Genomic DNA, 17,070 nt, shown 5'->3' with positions numbered 1-17,070 from the left:
CTCCAGCAGGGTCACCAAGGGCTGCTGCTCCCCTCTTGCAGTGATGAGCCCAGCTCTGGGCACTGCACTGCAGGTGTGGCCTCAGCAGCGCTGCCTAAGGCCGGAATCAGCTCCCTGGACCTGCTGGCAATTCTTTACCTGAGGCAGCCCAGGAGATTGTTCCCTTCTTTGTAACAAGGGAATGCTCCTGCCTCATGTGAGCTTTGACTGCTCTGACTTTCATTACAAAGTCCTGACTTTTATTACAAAGCCTGGAGCTCACCAGATTTGCAGAAGTTGGGAACACTAAGAAGAATATTGGGAAAATCTTCCAGAAAAGTCTTTATTTATTGTCAGCTTATACTGCTCAATGTCAATTATATATGATTTTTGTGTAGGTCCTGAACTTGTTTCTTACATAAGGAGCTAAACACAGTGTGCAATGGCTGATTTGTGCTCTTTCAGTCTATGCAAATTGTAAACCGACTGTGCTCAAAGTTCTGACTTTCTTTGCATGCTCAGTGTTCTTAAATGCACCTTTACAGTAAATGTATGAGTTTTGAACCTCTAAATCAGTGGTTTAGATACAGGGAGGTATTTATCCCATCATCACTGGCTTGTAATGACTGTGCATACACACAGTACCATCTCTTGGTCAAATTGGCAACTGCAAGTAGCATTTCCTGCACTTCAGCTCTGAAAAGAGACCTACTTATCGTCCCTTCGTGTCTTTCTTGACACTAAAATGGGCAAAAAAAGCCCACGGAGAAGGTTAACACCCAAAAGAGACTTCTGCACGTAGTACTGAAGTGTTTGTACTGGCATTCCATCTGGTGAGAATGACCCCTGTCCCCAGGCTGTCCCTACATCCAGGGCTGCCCCATCCCAGGTGCAGAATCCAGCACTTGCCTTTGTTAACTCAGTTGGTTTTGTCACTTCTCTATCCACTGCATCCCTGACGTGCTCCTAGAAATCTCGAGGAAAAGTAATCCAAAAGATCCTTGAAAGTGTCCATCCTGCCTGGGTATTACTTTATTATCTTATGCTGTGTAGGAATACTTGTTTTACAGGTCCAAACATAAATCCATAAAAACTTTATTACCTTTAAAAATAGAAGCTTAAACTCTTTCCTGAGTGAGCATCTTTAATAATTGGATCTCTCTCTGAATATAGTGATCAACAATTATATACACCCTTTTATTGTGTCTACATTTCCAGCTTTGATGTGGCATATCCATGAATTAGATAGGAATTTTTATTTTGAGGGGAATTTTTTGTTGCTTTAGAGCAACCAGAAACAGTTACACTGTGCCTTTGGTTTTATCTTTTTCAGTGCCCTCCACATGTAGTACAGGAGAGGGACAGACCAAGAGGTAAAGCAGTGAGGCTTTGGTGGCAGGACAATGTGATTTCAAACCAGAAACTTCAGCTATTTCTGGCTGATTTTTTATTTTTTAATTTGAATCTAGAAACTTAGAAGAACAGAATGATGGGGAGAAACATTCACTACCCTGGAGGCTGATTTCAGTGTGCTTCAAGACCAATTCATGGTTATGAAGGTGTCATATCGGTGAGTGCTCCTTGGATTTTTTTTGGAGTGGTCAGACTGGAATGAGGGCTGGCTGGGTCAGCCTCTTGGGCATGCTCTTATTTAAACTGCATACTTATAAAGAAAAATACTGACAATTAGCCATTGCACTCCCCCGACTCCCACTGACTTCTGACCAAGGGCTGTGTAAAGATTGCAGGTTTAACAAAAGCAATTTAAATCCTTCCTCGGGCACTTACATGTTTTTCTCTGTAATAATCATTAGCATAATTGACCAGTTGTCTGATGTCTCATGCAGGAGGAATGTGTTTCTCCTGCATGGCACTGGCCGGATCTGCATTTTCACACCCAAACTGAGCTGGGTGTGGTTGCTGAGGGCAGACGAAAATGCTGACACTGTGCAAACCCAGCGAGTGTTGCGAAGCCTGGAACTTGGCTCAGGCTCTGCAGCCTGGCTTCCCTTTGAACTGCAGCCTTCCTTTACAGGTGCTTAATTAGGATGAGGTCATCCCAAGCTCCTGTGACAAACACGGTCTGAAATAATTGCCTGGATTGTGTTTAAGAAGGAATACTGAAGGAATTTGAATGTTTTGGCTGTACTGTGCGTAAAATATAATATCAGTCTGCATTCTTGTAAGATTTAATGAGATTTTCTGAAATACCATCACTACCTCAAGGGCTTTTCTGAGGCTAGTGGAGGATTGTCTACCCTGACTCTCCAAGATCCTGCAAGACTTAATTGATAGGTGCAAAGCTACCAATTCCCCTCTCCCTGGCCTGGAGAAATCTGAATTCCTGTGTGTATGTGTGTGTGTCCTTTTCAACCTTCATTCCAGTCTCTCTGGGCTGACTAGTTTTACCAAGCTTCCACATCCACTGTAAGTTTATGTGTGGGTGACAAAATATTGTAATTGACGTAATAAAATAGGACTTTGCATGTTTTGAAGATTTTGTTGGCTTTAAATTAAAGAAATATTTAAATGAGTTCTCAGTTTAATCTGTGTCCCAGGGTCAGTTTGTGTGCATGGGGGAGGCTGGTCCTTCATTGCTGGGCAGTACTGACTGACAGGAGGAAAAAGTCAAATTGTCTCTTAGGAACATTCAGAGCTTTGCTAGATTGGTTTGTTAACTTTGCAAGGAGTGAATGGACACATTAGGGATTTAGATATGGGTGGCACAATGCCTCCCTCATGAATGATGATCTGCTTTAAGCAGCTTTGTGGGATGAGGAAGAGTGACTGTTAATTGTGAATTTTTGTACACCTTTCTGATGTCCTTCTTTTTCTACTTTTCTATTTTCTCATTTTTCCAGCCATAAGAAGAGAGTTCTGTTGTATCACTGCCATATCTTATTGCTGTATTTTCCTTCTCTCAATAAGATTAAATGATAAATTTAATTCTAGAATTTAATTATGTCAGCTGCTTGGATAGTACTTTGGCTAGTACTGAATAAAACATATTTAGTGGACGTAAGCCTGGAGAAGTGAAGGTTTCAGGGACACCTTGTAGTTCCTTCCAGTGCCTAAAAGGGACTCACAAGGAGGCTGGAGAGGGACTTCACAAGGGTATAGGGAGATTGGACACAAGGGACTGGCCTTAAGCTGGAGAAGGGCAGGTTTAGATTGGATATTAGGAAGAAATCCTTCCCTGAGAGGGTGCTGAGGCCCTGGCACAGGGTGCCCAGAGAAGCTGTGGCTGCTCCATCCCTGGAAGTGTCCAAGGCCAGGTTGGATGGGCTCTGAGCAGTCTGGGATAGTGGAAGGTGTCCCTGCCCATGGCAGGCAGCTGGAACAAGATGAGCTCTAAGACTCCTTCCAACTCAGACCATTTTATTATTCTGTGATAATTAAATTGCATTCTATGAAGCTTATAAAACCAGTGATTTTAAATGATGTTCCTTGGAAATCCAGCTGCTATTATTGCTACAGGCTGTAATGCTGCAAACCATCACACTTGATCTTCTCCTTCAAGTTTAATTATATAATGGTTCCCACTAGTAATTGTATGTGTGAAGGCCCATAAAACAGGCTAGAGAATGAGAAAGGTGACACTGTCTTTACAGTATAGTCCCTGGTACCTTTTTATTCGTTTCCGTTCACATTGCATCACTTTATTTTGGCTGAGTAATCTGCATTTCTGTGCTTCCAGTCATAAGAATGCATGAACACTGCACCAGCCTCATAAACAGGCAAAACTGAACTGCTGTGCAGGTTATATCACTGAGTAGGAGCCACGTGAAGCATCATAAATCCCTTAATGTCTGAAAAGTGGGTGCAAACCAAGTCCACCTGAAGCTGCCTGGTGCCGCTCCTGTAGGGAATGATTTCAAACTCCACTGTTGAAGTCTCCATGGGGGCCATTCTTTCCACACTAAACGAGAGAATGCCTTTGTAAGTTAAAGCAGCTGAAAAATTCTTGCCATGTATTCTTCTGAGCACCCAAATATAAGGCTGTATGCCATCTCTCCACTCCCTGAGCATTCTGTAATTCAAATATCGGCAAAAGCGGTGCAAAAACTCCATCTGCTGTATGGAGAGTACTGACATGGTGGCAGTTTGTCCAAGGCTGGTGCAAATGATTTATGAGGTTGACAGAATCTTTTTAAAAACCCCACTGGTACTCCAGATTTCCCAGATTTTCTCCAGATTTCCCAGCAGAGTGAACAATGACCATCCAGAAGCGTTTACGTACCAGATTCGGAGCTGCTCTTTGAGCAGGCCACTGCCCTCAGCTCTCAGGACACAGTCTGTCACCTCCTCAGACAGAGGGTTGGTAAATGTGACCTCCACACTGACAGGCCTGTGCACCATAGCTGGACCAAGGACCTACAGAGAGAAAACATTCTGCACCAGTCTCTTATCTTCCTAATGCTTTTCTCCTTTCATTCCCTTTGCAAACCACTTCTCCTCAGGATCACCTGGGCAGGAAGGAGCCAGGCATTAGCTCATGTGCATAGTTTTGGGCAACAGATTTCAGCCTTGAGTGAGTGTGGCTGAGCATCAGCAAACTGCTGTAGAATCTACCATTTAGTCCCTTTTTTAACTAGGTCAGTGCATGGTTTCATGTATAACATGATACTCATCAGAGTGAGAACACAAGTATTAGCATACATGGTTAACTACTGGAGGCACCTTAAATTAGCTTTAACTAGGCTAAATGAAAGGTTTGGGATTGGAGAACATGAGAGGTGTGAGACAGAGGTGAATTGTGGTGTCTCAGGGAAAAGAATGCAAAAAAGAAATTAGCAAGTAAGCATATTCATTACCTTATTTTGGCTGAGATAATGTGGAATTGGTATATATTTGTAAATAATGTAATATTAGGTAACATCACTGAGAGGTACCAATTGCATTTCTTTATTACTTTATAGGGAAGTTTATAGGGAAGTTTCAATCAACAGAAACATAAATGCTTCCTAACACTTAATCACTGAATTGAAGTAATTTAATCCAGGTGCCTGCCCTACATAAATTTGCTTTGTTATTTGCATGACACAGCACAGAGACTTTGTAAAAAGTCTCACTAGAACTTGGTATTTAGATATTGCCAGACCTGCAAAAAAACACACTTTTTACTCCTGTGTGTGACCTTGCTTTTCTTGTATGCTACTGACAGTGGCTTGGGACAACTAATCCAGTCTGGAGGCCCTGAAGGGCTCTGCACATTACCATATTCCCTCTGTATTATTTACAGTAAGATGAGCAGATAACATTTGATCCCATGAGTTATGCAGCATTTAAAGCTGCTGTCCAAAACCAGTTCAGCTCGTTTATGTGGATGTGATGGGCCTTGCAAAGCCAGGACTGTCCCTGGGCAAACACAGTGCAGGATCTTTCCTGTAGGCTAAGAACTGCTTTTTATTCATTGTACTGCATTTGTCAAAAGTCAGTTAAAAGTGGAAAAAAGAGAAAGCCTCCAGTTCTAATTAATCACTTGGGAAGTGTTGCAGAAGGTGAAAAGTGACATTTACCATGATACAGTTAAAGAACTTTCTTTGAATATTGGTAATAGAGAGACTCACAGCCCCAGGTGTTATCAGCTGGTCAGTGAAGGTGTCTTTGGTAAAAAATCTTCCTAAATAAACTGGAAGATACTGATCAGACTTTTCTAACAGAAGGGGAGGTGTAAATATGGATGAGATTTCTTTCTCTGCATTCTGCCTGTCCATCCTTAGGTAGACTTACCTTGTAACTGTTGTAACACTGAGAATTTCATCAGTGCCACATTAAAAAACACTGGCAAGAATATCCCAGCACAGCTATGCCATGGAAATATTTTTCTTTTTTTTAGTGTATTTACTTTCATTTGTATCATATGGCCTATTACTACAGCAACAAGATCCAAGATCAGGCATGATTTCACTTCCCATACTCCTTCCCATGAGGAATAGATGGAGTAAGAATTCCAGTTGCTGCTTCTCAGAACCTCTCTCAAGGGTCACAGAGGGGATTAGATTTTACCTTGATGGTGAGAAAAGGATCCTGGAGCACAATATCCTTCTCAACTAGAAGTGAGGCTCCCCGTTTCATCTGGCACACAGCAGTCACCAGGATCTTCCTGTCATCCCTCAGAGAGTTTTTGTACTGGGAGTAGGAGATCTTGAAAGAAATCTCTTTCACTGTAATGGAAACAGAAACAAAATTTCCCTCTTTTCTTTTTCTGAGTATCAGCTATCTGTAAGATACCTGTGTTTTAAGGAGTAATTCTCTTATCACCCTGGGGCTGCACATTTGTGAGTGTTGACACCAAGAGACAGGAATGATGCTCATGGGTGACTTCTACTTACATTGACATAAAGCACTAAATGATCAGGTACAGTTTGGTACCTGGGCAGACCTGAGGATGGATGGATGTGGCAATACCTGCTGGTGTTTTTTTCATTACTCTGAAGCTGGGGTTTATTGCTCCTTCCTTGCAAAGAGGGCAGAGGTCAGAAGGTGGCTTGGTTGAAGTGCCCTTGCAGATGCAGCTGTTCAGCCTCTGCCTTGCTCAGTCAGAGTTGCTGTGCCAGTGAGGAAGGCAATGGAACTCAGTATAGTGAGAAAAAGAATCCTGTTGGAACTCTGGAATGAGTTCTAACGTGTTATGTATTAGCTTGAGAGGGTAGCTCTGTCCATCTGTGCTGCCTCTCATTTTTCAGCACTGTCCCTCTAAAAGCAGGACAGAGACCCCTCTCTGCAAGTGGCACAGCTCTTCCTGCAGTTGGTGCTTTCTGTTGTGATGCTGTGAAAGTTGTAGGCTTGTTTTCCCCCCTTTAATCTGTCTTTTTGCTTTGCTTGGGGGAGCCAGCATCTCACTATTCTCCAGTCTATGTCTCTTAATTGTTCTCTCTTAGCAAAAAAGGTCATCATGTAGCACCAACAGTGGCTGTGCTGGGTCAGAGAAAAGGTCACCCTGCTCAGTCTCCTTTATGTCAGTGCCTGGAACCAAATGCTTAAGACAGGGAAAATATGTGTCTTTCTTTTCCCCTGAATAGCCTTGACCTACAACTGTTTGCAGGTCATACACTTCATAAGCCATTCTTTATTTTCATGTGATCTGACCATAACCCAAAACTATATCTTGTCCAGTAATAAAAGCTGTAATAAAATCAAAATTACCTTCTTCAGATCCAAGTTTAACAGACCTATGCAGCTGCAAAATCTCTGCCTTGGGTTTTCTGGTGTAGAGGATGGCTGAAGCCTTCAGTTTAACCTTTATGGTCTTAAAATCTGAGATCAAGTTTTTGAGTGTCAAGGTAAGGAGGATGTCCTGGCCAACCACAGGAGATGCATCAAGGAGCAGCTTCCCTGAGATGCTGGGGGTTTGTGCAGGCTGTGCCCTTGAAAATCCTCTTCTGGACCTTGGAATTTTGCTTCTTTTCCCAGGTCTTTTCACACCCAGCAGCTTCAGTGCTTTCTTGTACACCTGCCTTTCTTTCACGGATCCTGCATTGAAAGGTACCACGGTCAGAGATCTTGTGCACGTACAGGGTGTGGTGCAATTGTGCCATGGCTGATCTCAGACATTTAGGGAAGCTGAGAAGGGCAAAGACACTCAAGAGGAGAAAGTGAGGTCTGACCCTCATGTGAATTTTGGCACAAAAACAAATGAATGTACGTGGCCATGAAGGCTGGAAAGTAAAACCTGCCCACCAGCTGCAGGTGGCTGTTCATGGGCACGCCTTAGAAGCTGTGGGCAGTAGAAAGGTAATTCTGGGAGAGCTCAGTTCTGCGTAAGGTGGAGCAGTTGCCACCTCCTCTGAAACTGAGAAGGATGAAAAAACCCTTTTGCAGAAATTCTCCCCAGACAGCTCTCCAGAATGGCTATTGTTTCAATTGAATCAATATTAGCAGGTAAGGAGCCCTAAGGCCTTGAAAACTCACAATTCCTTGGCTCTAGAAGTAAAGAAATTTAGTCAGTACTCAGTCCAACAAAGGCCTTAATTCTTTTCACATCTGATCATCAGTGGCAAAACTATTGTAATAAAGAATTTACCTTCTGGATATTTGTAATTAGCAGTGACATCCACACGGGCATTAGTGCCCACTGCTTTGGTGCTGATAAATTTCCCAATCTTCCTGGTATCAGAATAAATTCTCTCTTTTCTTTTCTTGCTGTAGCGAATCCAAGTAACACAGTCAGCATTCACTGCTGCAAACACAAATGGGCTGTCATAATCCAGGTCCACATCCCCTTCCTTAATGGCTCTGGTGGAGGCAGGACCACATTGATAGATGCCTGTATTACAGAGGGAGAAGTTGAACAATGTAAATCCTCGTGCTGACAGCAGGAGGGAGAGGCAGCCACTCCAAAGACACATTTGGGAGAAGTAAAACAACCTGAATCCTCATGCTGACAGCAGGAGGGAGAGGCAGCCACTCCAAAGACACATTTGGGTCAAGTACACTGTTTTAATGTCTGTGTGATGTGGTAACAGCGTCCCCAGAGATTCCAGGTGCACTTTGTATCAAAAGGTGGGGCTGCAGAGGAGGCTGGTGGGGAGAGCTGCAGCTTCTGGTGATGGGTGCCATGAGAAATGGTCTCACCCACCAAAGGCTGCATGCAAAGCTGTCGGGTGAAAGGAGAGGAGTCAGAAGTACAGTCAGACTTAAGAGATGGGAATCAATAGTGCTGGGTGTGCATTGAGAAGAGGCAGGAAACTGAATTTGTTAAACCTGGTAGTGAGGAATGGGATTGTGTGATGTGAGCAGCTAAGACAAGCCAGGGTGAGATAAGTGAACTTAAGATGTGCTGGCTTTTGTGGAGGCAGAGAATTGAAATGAAAAAGAAAATTGTTATGCTGGTCAGCAATCCAGAGGCTGACAGAAAAGCTCCTTACTGGAGATTAATGTGGGTATTGCTTTTCTTGTGCACCCAAATTAATGCTCCATCTACAGGGAATATATAGAAGAGAATTGTCCTGAACCTTTTGGTAATTTCAAATTTCAATTTTTTACTCCTGGTAATCTTTAGGAGTAACATTATCTACAGGTTTTTATATTCACAACAGTGTTACCTTTGCTTCTTTCCTGGGGTGTTGCATCCAGAACCTGCCATCCGTCATAAAAAGAGCCGAGGTCTCTTCTAACAAACCAGCTTTCATTCCAGACATGGAAATTCCTGCAAGGGAGGTAGAATGCAGAATATCAGATTTGTACAATGCAAGAAATAATCCTAATTGAGTGAATGAAAACTTTGTGGAGAGAGCAGCTGCTGTACTCCTTACATTAGTAGCTCCTTCCCCTTTTTGCCAGCTTTTTGTGTTATACCTCTGAGAAATGTTGGGATGTTATGAAAAAGAAATATTAAAAGGAAAATACTTCATTTCAGAGTCAATAATTCAATATTGGACATTCCTGAACAAAAAGCCAAAGGTCTGGAGTGGAGTTTTATATCACTAGGAGCATGATTCTAGGTATTTTAATTAGTGGGGAATAGAATGGAAGAAATATTAAAGAAATATGTATATTTACCACACACTGTCTTCACTCAAGTGCAGGTTGTTTCCAGACACATCAATGTACTTATCAATACTCAGATTTAGGTTCTTGTCATGGGCAGAGTTGAAGTTTGTAATAACACGAGTAGGTATTCCCAAGCATCTCAGTACTGCAATATAGAATACCATAAAAGCTCTGTAAGCCTATTTTGCAGACATATAGAAAGTTTTTTTCTTGGTCACACAGTTTAGTGTATGTTTTCAGTGGTGAAACAAGCCCTCAAAAATTTCCCTCCAGCTATGATGCAAGCCACACTCATTGTGCAAAATTGCTTAAAAGACACTTTGACTGACATGACATTCTTAGCTGTCATGTCCTTTTTAATAAGAGTTTGGTTCACCCATTTATTTTAATCTTTGATTCTTTATCCTGTTCTCTCTCCCATTTTCCCTCCGTTTGTTCCTTGTTTCTTTTTCCACTTTTGGAGATACACCTCTCAATTTTCCTTTGTATTTTCCCCAGAGAGATTCTTGTGTCTCAGAGCAGCTCTGACTGGACACTGCTAGGATGAAATGATTTTCCTGACTTGCAGCTCCCTTTACAGGTCCTCAGAATTGTGACTTACTCTTGTGTCACCAGCAGATAAGATACAGCAGTAGAAAACTGGTAGTGTGAGAAAATGGACTTAAAAGAGTACTGGTTTTCTTTGAATCCTAGCTTTGAAACAGGAAACCTTGCTCTTTTCACCAGCCCAGCCTGGAAAACCCTTTTGGTTTTTGCTTACTCACAAAGTTTTGTGTTTACCCACAAAGCTGGCATGCATTATTACAACCTGTAAACTGAAGGATTAACTCTTCACACATGGAGAGCAGAGTTTCCTCACTCTCCCTGCCAGAGCTGAAACAGCTTGAACAGAATTGTCACAAAGTTCAGCCTGCAGAACTCGTAGTGAGCTGCTGTTGGAACCCAGGACATTCCTCACACTGCCCTGGATGACTGAAGACCCTGGCACAGAGTCAAAAACACCTGTGCCTTTGATTTTAGCCCATGGAAAAAATATACCAACTTTGTGTGAGGATTTACAAACCACAAGAGTTTGAGTAGAATGATAGTTAATTTGTCACAGGGTGAAAAAGTAGAATTTTGGGGATTTAGAATGGGGGTTCAAGAGGCAAGGAGAAATCTGGGCATGTCCTGTCCTCCTTCTTCTTCTTGTCCTCCATCTTCTGCTGTGATGGTGGCACTTCTGGATTGGTTTAGAGTAGAGACAAACTGTCTAATGTAGGTGATAGGTATTGGAAAATTCTTGTAAATAAAGTACACATAGTTCTTAGTATAAAAAACCAACACCACCCCAAGGGCGGTCAGTGTGCCACAAACCAACCTGCCAACAGACCTCAGCAGGTCAGAGAAAGAATGTAATAGATAAGAGAAAACGAACAACCTTGAAAAGCAGAGCCGAGGAATCTCAACTTCTTCGGTTGCGGGGCTGGGAAAAAAAACCTTTTTAATACCTCGGGAGCCGTTTCAAGCACAGAAAACCCGAGCAGCCGCCTCTGTGGCGTCACTCCCAGCTGTGCCAGCGTACCTGTGCAGGTGACTCCTGCAAAGACCCAGCACTGGCCGTAGCGGACGGGGCGGTAGCGGGCGCGGTGCCAGCGGCGCAGGATGCTCACGCTGCCGCTCCAGCGCAGGGGGTTCGTCCCTGAGCGGAACCTCCGCTCCACTTCCCTTCCACCACTCCCTTCTCATCGTTGCTGTTAACCTGAAAGAGTCCTCCTCGTGAGAGAATTCAAGTATTTACAGGAAAAGAGAGAGGGAAATAGTAGAGGTGACCCTGTGTGGGTAGCACTGCTCTTGTTGACTGGGTGGTGGGACAGAGTATTTGAATTTTAGATAGAATTTTGTCTGCTCAAAGGCCACCACTGGACCAAACCCAGACCAGATTGTAGAATCTGGTGATTCAAAACTGCCTTGTTTTCAACACAAGTGGTCCCAAATGTACTGACTGTCACCTGTTTACATTTTCTCTGTTTCATCTATTGGTCTCACCTCCTTGTATGTCATTACTCTGCTAGACTGTGCATTCATGCTGCTTCACATTCTCAAGTGATTTATGGAAGCCTTGAGAAATCCATCTTTTCTCTGAATGTGCATTTGTTGCAAATGTGCAGATAGTACTTACAGCTTGCCCAGACTTGTTAGATGTGGTTGCATATATTTGTACACTTCCATTGTAGAGCCTTGTTTAAGTATCAAGTGTGGTGGTACAGGATGCAGCAAGTTATTTTTAATATTTTTTCCTTAATTATTTGTAGTTATAGTAATTTTGTACATCTGAGTTCTTTACTTTATGTTGAAACTGAGAATGCCTAAAGTGAGTGCTGTACACAAGGCTGAAAAATATCAGTTATAAAGGAGGAATTTGCTAAGAGAGGTGGTGAGGCAGGTATTATTTATAAAATAGAAAACTTTTCAGCTGCCTAGCTGTGCATTTATGTGTTTGTGAGGAGGAGTTGTAAGTATTTGTTGCAAGAAATGGTAAAAACCTCACTGAACAAATATCTCTTAAGTAAAGAATGCTAAATTCAGGCATTAAATGCAGCCGAACCAGCACTTGTTTTCCAAAATATTTTGTGCTTCTCTTGGTGTTTGAAAAACTTAGCAAGTGATTTTAGAATAGACAAATTCTTTCCAAATTAGTCAAAAGATCTAATGGAGTGAAAATCTGTCAGGAAAATACATGTGGCGTTTGATGTTCCTCAGAAGTTCTTGGAAATATTCCTTCAGTTGAGAGCAAACTTTTGGGCAGAAGAATAAATCTCCATTTTACCTGTTTTGTAGCTATTTTTTGCTTGGCTACACCTATAAAACATTGAGGAATTCATGCTGAACGGTGTGGGTTGGGGTTTTGTTGGTAGCTGTAAGTGCTGGATGACTTTACCGTGGCACTGATGACCCTGCTCACGTAGACAGGGCTGTTCCTCTTGGACACATCCAGAGCTGGGTCCTCACGGTGGTTCAGGCTCCGGTCCAGAACAGCCAGAGAGATATCCAGGATGTCCTCTTCAAACTGGAATCAAAACAAGCAATATATTGAGGCTGATTTCATGAGAAAATCCAAGGATAAACTCCCCACCTAGTTTCCTTCTCCAAGCATGGGAGGAAGATGGGAATAGCAGAGTTTTCTGTACTGTTAAAGAAAATTGGGGCAAGAAGAAAACATAACCATGAAGCTGCCAACTCCCCATAGTATTTTAAAGATGTCTGAGCACAGTGTGGGTCCATGGCCACTGGCATTCAGAAGGACATTGTGTGCCTGGTGGCACAGACAAGATCACTGCAGGTTGGGCTCAGCAGGGGTCACACCCTCCCACATCCTGCCCTGCCCCTCCAGGCACCTGCCTGTTATGAAAGCTTTACTCTCAGGGGCTGCCTCCACCTCATATCAGGTGATCTGATCTGAAAGAAAGCCACAAAAATAATTATTGTGGATTAGGGCCACCAAGACACTGCTTGGGCCCAGAGAACGCCCCAGTGCTTGGCTGGATGGATGTGGCCAGGCAAGGATGGCCCTTGGCCTCTGAGACAGAAAGGAACTCTAGCCTTGTTTCATTTATCAGTGCAAAAGCAGCCATGGGGTCAGGAGGATCAATAGAAATGCTGTCTGCACATGCTGGTGCAGTTGGAGGGCATGAAGTGGCCAGGGATGGTCCTGGCTGGCCTGGGCAGTGGCAGGATGGCTGCAGCACTGGAGATGGGCTGTAGTTCTGACTGTGTTTGCAGTGGTTACACTTGGAGGGCCAAACCACTTTTCAAAAACTCCAACGTGAGTTTCAGTTGAGTACATTTGGGGTGTCTTTTAGGGTCTTCTGCCTATTGTGTTCTACTTTTCTAGAGTCCTATACTACTGTTGTTATCGGATTTCTAATGTCCATACCTCCTTGGTGCATTCTCACGGCTGCAGATCTTCCCAGCACAGACTCCTTCTTCTGCATGCTGCTCTCTCCAGTTCAGGGCTCCTCCAAGACTCTCCCTGAGTGGCTAACCCACCCCCTTTTATCCCAGTTAGCTTCATTGGTCACAGCTGCAGCCCAATTAAGGACATGGCAGCTGCAGCCCATCAAGGGCAACCGGGGCCTCTGGAGCAAAGCCTCTGTACAGATATTCAAATACAATACATGCATTTTGCTAGGACTCAAAGGCCACCTCTGCTGTATCTGCCCGTTACTGAACACATTGCATAAATAGTGACATGCACTGGCTTTGCAATACCCAGTGGCTTTTTTTTCTCTCTACAAGGGTCAAAAAAACCAAGTACAGTTTTACCACTTTGTGTAACAGGCAAAAGAAAACTAAAATTATGCTTTGTTTCTTTTGTTTGTGTATGAGCACATGCCACACAGGGGAAATGATAAGTGAGTGAGGAATATTGAACTCTTATACTATGAGAGAATGATTTTTTTCTCCTCAAGACCCTATTTACCCACTACTCTTATTTTGACAGTTCTGAAAGAGGTGATGCTATTTACCTGTCCATAGTTCCAAGCTTCTTCTTGAATATCTTTCTCCACTCCCTGAAATATGATCCCACTGTCATTCAGGACATACTCCTGCCTCTCCTTTTCATTAGCCATGTAGACATCATCATCTGCAAGCAGAATGAGACATGGTGGCTGGAAGGAAATTGCTTTGCTCTAACTGAAAATCTCAGATAGAGGGCAGTTCTAGGGATCAGGTGAGACTGCCCATGCATTCAGGCTTAGGACTCTCTGCTACACCTCTGTAACCATTTAGAGAGTAAAATAAGCATAAAATTACTTTAACTGACTGTGTTCCTGTCCCTGCAGTAAGCACAGTATGTATCTTACTGGTGCTTGTTACTTGTTTTACAAACGAATGCAAGAAACGGAGGAAAAAAATTCTAGAATGAATATTTGGAATATTTACTCCCTTTGATTTCTTATGCTACAAGCAAGAGTCTGTGTCTTTGATGCCTTTCAACACTGAAGAAGGGACAAAAACTCAATCCTTGATGTTAAGCAAAAAACCAACTTTCTGTAGCTGTGACTGCCAGGCACAGACTTTACTGTGACACCCAGGTTTCCTGGCTGGGACAATGAGTTATTTGAAGGTTCAGAGCATACCTGGGCACCAGGGATTGAAGAGTAGCACAAACTGGCCCAGGACTTTGGAGGAGAGCTTGTTCCCAGCAAGGACCTGGAGCTGGAGCTTGTATCGCCCGATGACGGCGTCGGCTGGGCTGAGGAGGGTGAGGTTCAGGCAGCGAGGCTCACTGGACTCTTGGGTTGCACTCCAGCCGCTGGCACCCTCCTCAGAAAGGCTAAATATGGCCTTGGTCCGCTGGGATTCTTCTGGAGATGGTCCTGCCAGAGGGAATGGTGGTTTGTGGGAGGTAGAGGTGAATTATGTTATGAAGATAACATGCAGTGCTGCAGGCATGTCCTTAGGAGCAGAGATACAGCCTTGGTGTGGAAATGAGGATGGCTCCTGCCTTCCTTTGAATTATTAACTGTCTCTTGCCTTAAGGAGTAGGTCAAACTTTAAAATGGGAACTCCTGAGCCTAAAAGGGCAAAGAATCCTGAGTGGAACAGCAAACCTTAATGTTTCAAGAATGGGCCGTGTAGACCTGTAAGGCACAAGTATTTTGGAGCTGGAATAACCTGGATATGAGATGACTGCCATAGGGAGATTACCTGTGCTTGCAATAAAGGTGAAATTGTCCCAAGATTGTGCTGTTGTTTTGAGGTTCAGAGAGATGTTGAAGGGCTGCCCTCTCCTCAAGATGAGTTGTGTGCTGCTGTAATCAGAGGTGTGGTGTGCAGCTTTATTTAGTTTGGATTGCCAGTTGACTTTTCCTATTTTTAGGGCTGGAAAGACACAAGACATGTTAATTAAAAACATTTTCCTTCAGACTTGCACACCTTTTCTATTGTCTAATGTACTAATTTTATTGTATTTATATATAGCTGGCATTATGTGCTATAGGAACAAAGAAAAATCCATTGTTATTAAAAATTGAAAAAATACCAGGGAGTCAGCCAAACAGCTAAAAAATGAACCCTTTTCTGTAGGGTTCTTTCAGAAAGATAAAAAACATTCCAAAATCCAAAATTCAGAGAATTCATCTTTGATTTAAATAAAAACTCAAAATCTTTCGTGTTCTGATAAGACTTTGTTAAAGTCTGAAGAGACTGTTCTATTCCTCATGCTCCTGTCCTTTATCCGTGGTGATAGCTAGTTCCCATAATGTTTTACAGATTTACAGAAAGAAGTATTAAAAGTCTCATCAGGAAATACAAGGCTGGTTCTGAAACACTGCCTGACAATGATGGCTAGGAGGTTGGTATCTTCAGTGTGGAACTTGCTTCTTATCTTCTCATGTATCTTGTATCTAAATTAATTTACAGTCTTGTAGCTTAAAGCTGGGTGTTATTTCACACTCTGTTGGAGAAAGATTACAAGCAGAGGAGTGGCATATCTCGAGGCAGTGCTATGGGTTGCTCTATTGTATCATGATAGGTTGCCCAATGTTGAAAATGGGGCACTGAAGCTCAGAGTACAAAAGCTTCAAGCTTTCCCTTTCCTCGAAAAATTAAAAAATTCCACAACAACAAACAAGAACAAAGCAGAAGAATGCAGATTTCCCTATGAAAATAGGTGTTTGGAAAGTGCCCTTTCCCAGTATGATATTCCAGAGGAGTTTCAGGTGAAGAAAACCTCCTGCTCTGAGTAGAGCCTGTTAACCCTGTGCAGAAGAATGCTGCTGTGAGCATTTCCATCATTTCACTCAACCAAGAAAGGGGCTCATGTCTGAGAGAATCTGTAGGCTTCTACTATAATAATAGGGTGAGATTTCAGTTTTCTGCAGTGTTTGCAGCACGGAGTTATATTCTGTGAAGGCTTGATAAAGGTGCAATTGTGCTCATTTTTCTGCTGTTTGTAAGAAATGTGCATTTCTGAGGCATTCTCCAGGCAGTAAAGGCCTGGAGCAAGTGACTTTCCTGTAGTCTGTGTGCATAAGCGTGTGTGAGTGTTTTCAGTTAAGGGTCTTGCTTCAGATCTATCACCTGGAGACAAAAATTCCATTGGCAGGAGTCTGATGTTTGAGTCACATGGTGTGAAATGCCTGGAAAGCATGTTGCTTGCATCATCACTTCATTTTCCTGCCTTAAATGTGTTTAATTGAATGGGACCTATGGAAAGCATCATTCCTAATATCAAGTCCTCTAATTTAAGGGTGACTTAGAAGGTGTTTCTGAAGGGCACTTGGAGTCAGGGTTTGAAAAGGGGTCAGTTTGCCTTGCTGCACTTTGTCCATTTGTGTCCTGAGTGCCCAGGCTCTGCAGGGCAGGGAGCACCACGGGTTGGGCTGGGCAGGGATGCAGGAAACAGAGCATTTTGCACATTTGTAAATAAAAATGGCATGCATAGAGGATTTAATGGCAACCCATGATATTAGTGAGGCCCTGATGTTAAAGGACCTAACAGTGCTGCTAAAGACTGTCACAATGGAATGTCACAGGCAAGGACAAGATGTCCATCAGAGGAAGAGGGGAAGTGAGCAGAAGCAGGAAAGATAAAGGCGGCAGTGGCTA

General features: G+C 43.0%; 1 protein-coding gene across 1 annotated transcript; it reads right to left on the bottom strand.

Moving 5' to 3' along the window:
- Positions 1-3,744: 3,744 nt before the first annotated feature.
- Positions 3,745-15,361, bottom strand: LOC118694687 (protein-glutamine gamma-glutamyltransferase 6-like). Its single transcript, XM_036395871.2, is given in 13 exon segments — positions 3,745-3,898; positions 4,220-4,353; positions 5,989-6,146; positions 7,129-7,455; positions 8,006-8,248; positions 9,027-9,130; positions 9,484-9,619; positions 11,039-11,167; positions 11,170-11,215; positions 12,395-12,523; positions 13,983-14,101; positions 14,598-14,837; positions 15,169-15,361. Coding segments are annotated over 13 exon segments (2,112 nt in total).
- Between the last annotated feature and the right edge of the window lie 1,709 nt (positions 15,362-17,070).

Source organism: Molothrus ater, chromosome 17 (genome assembly GCF_012460135.2).
Source record: "Molothrus ater isolate BHLD 08-10-18 breed brown headed cowbird chromosome 17, BPBGC_Mater_1.1, whole genome shotgun sequence".
Classification (NCBI taxonomy): Eukaryota; Metazoa; Chordata; class Aves; order Passeriformes; family Icteridae; genus Molothrus; species Molothrus ater.
The sequence above is the reverse complement of the archived record's forward strand: the minus strand, read 5'-3'. Positions and strand labels throughout refer to the sequence as shown.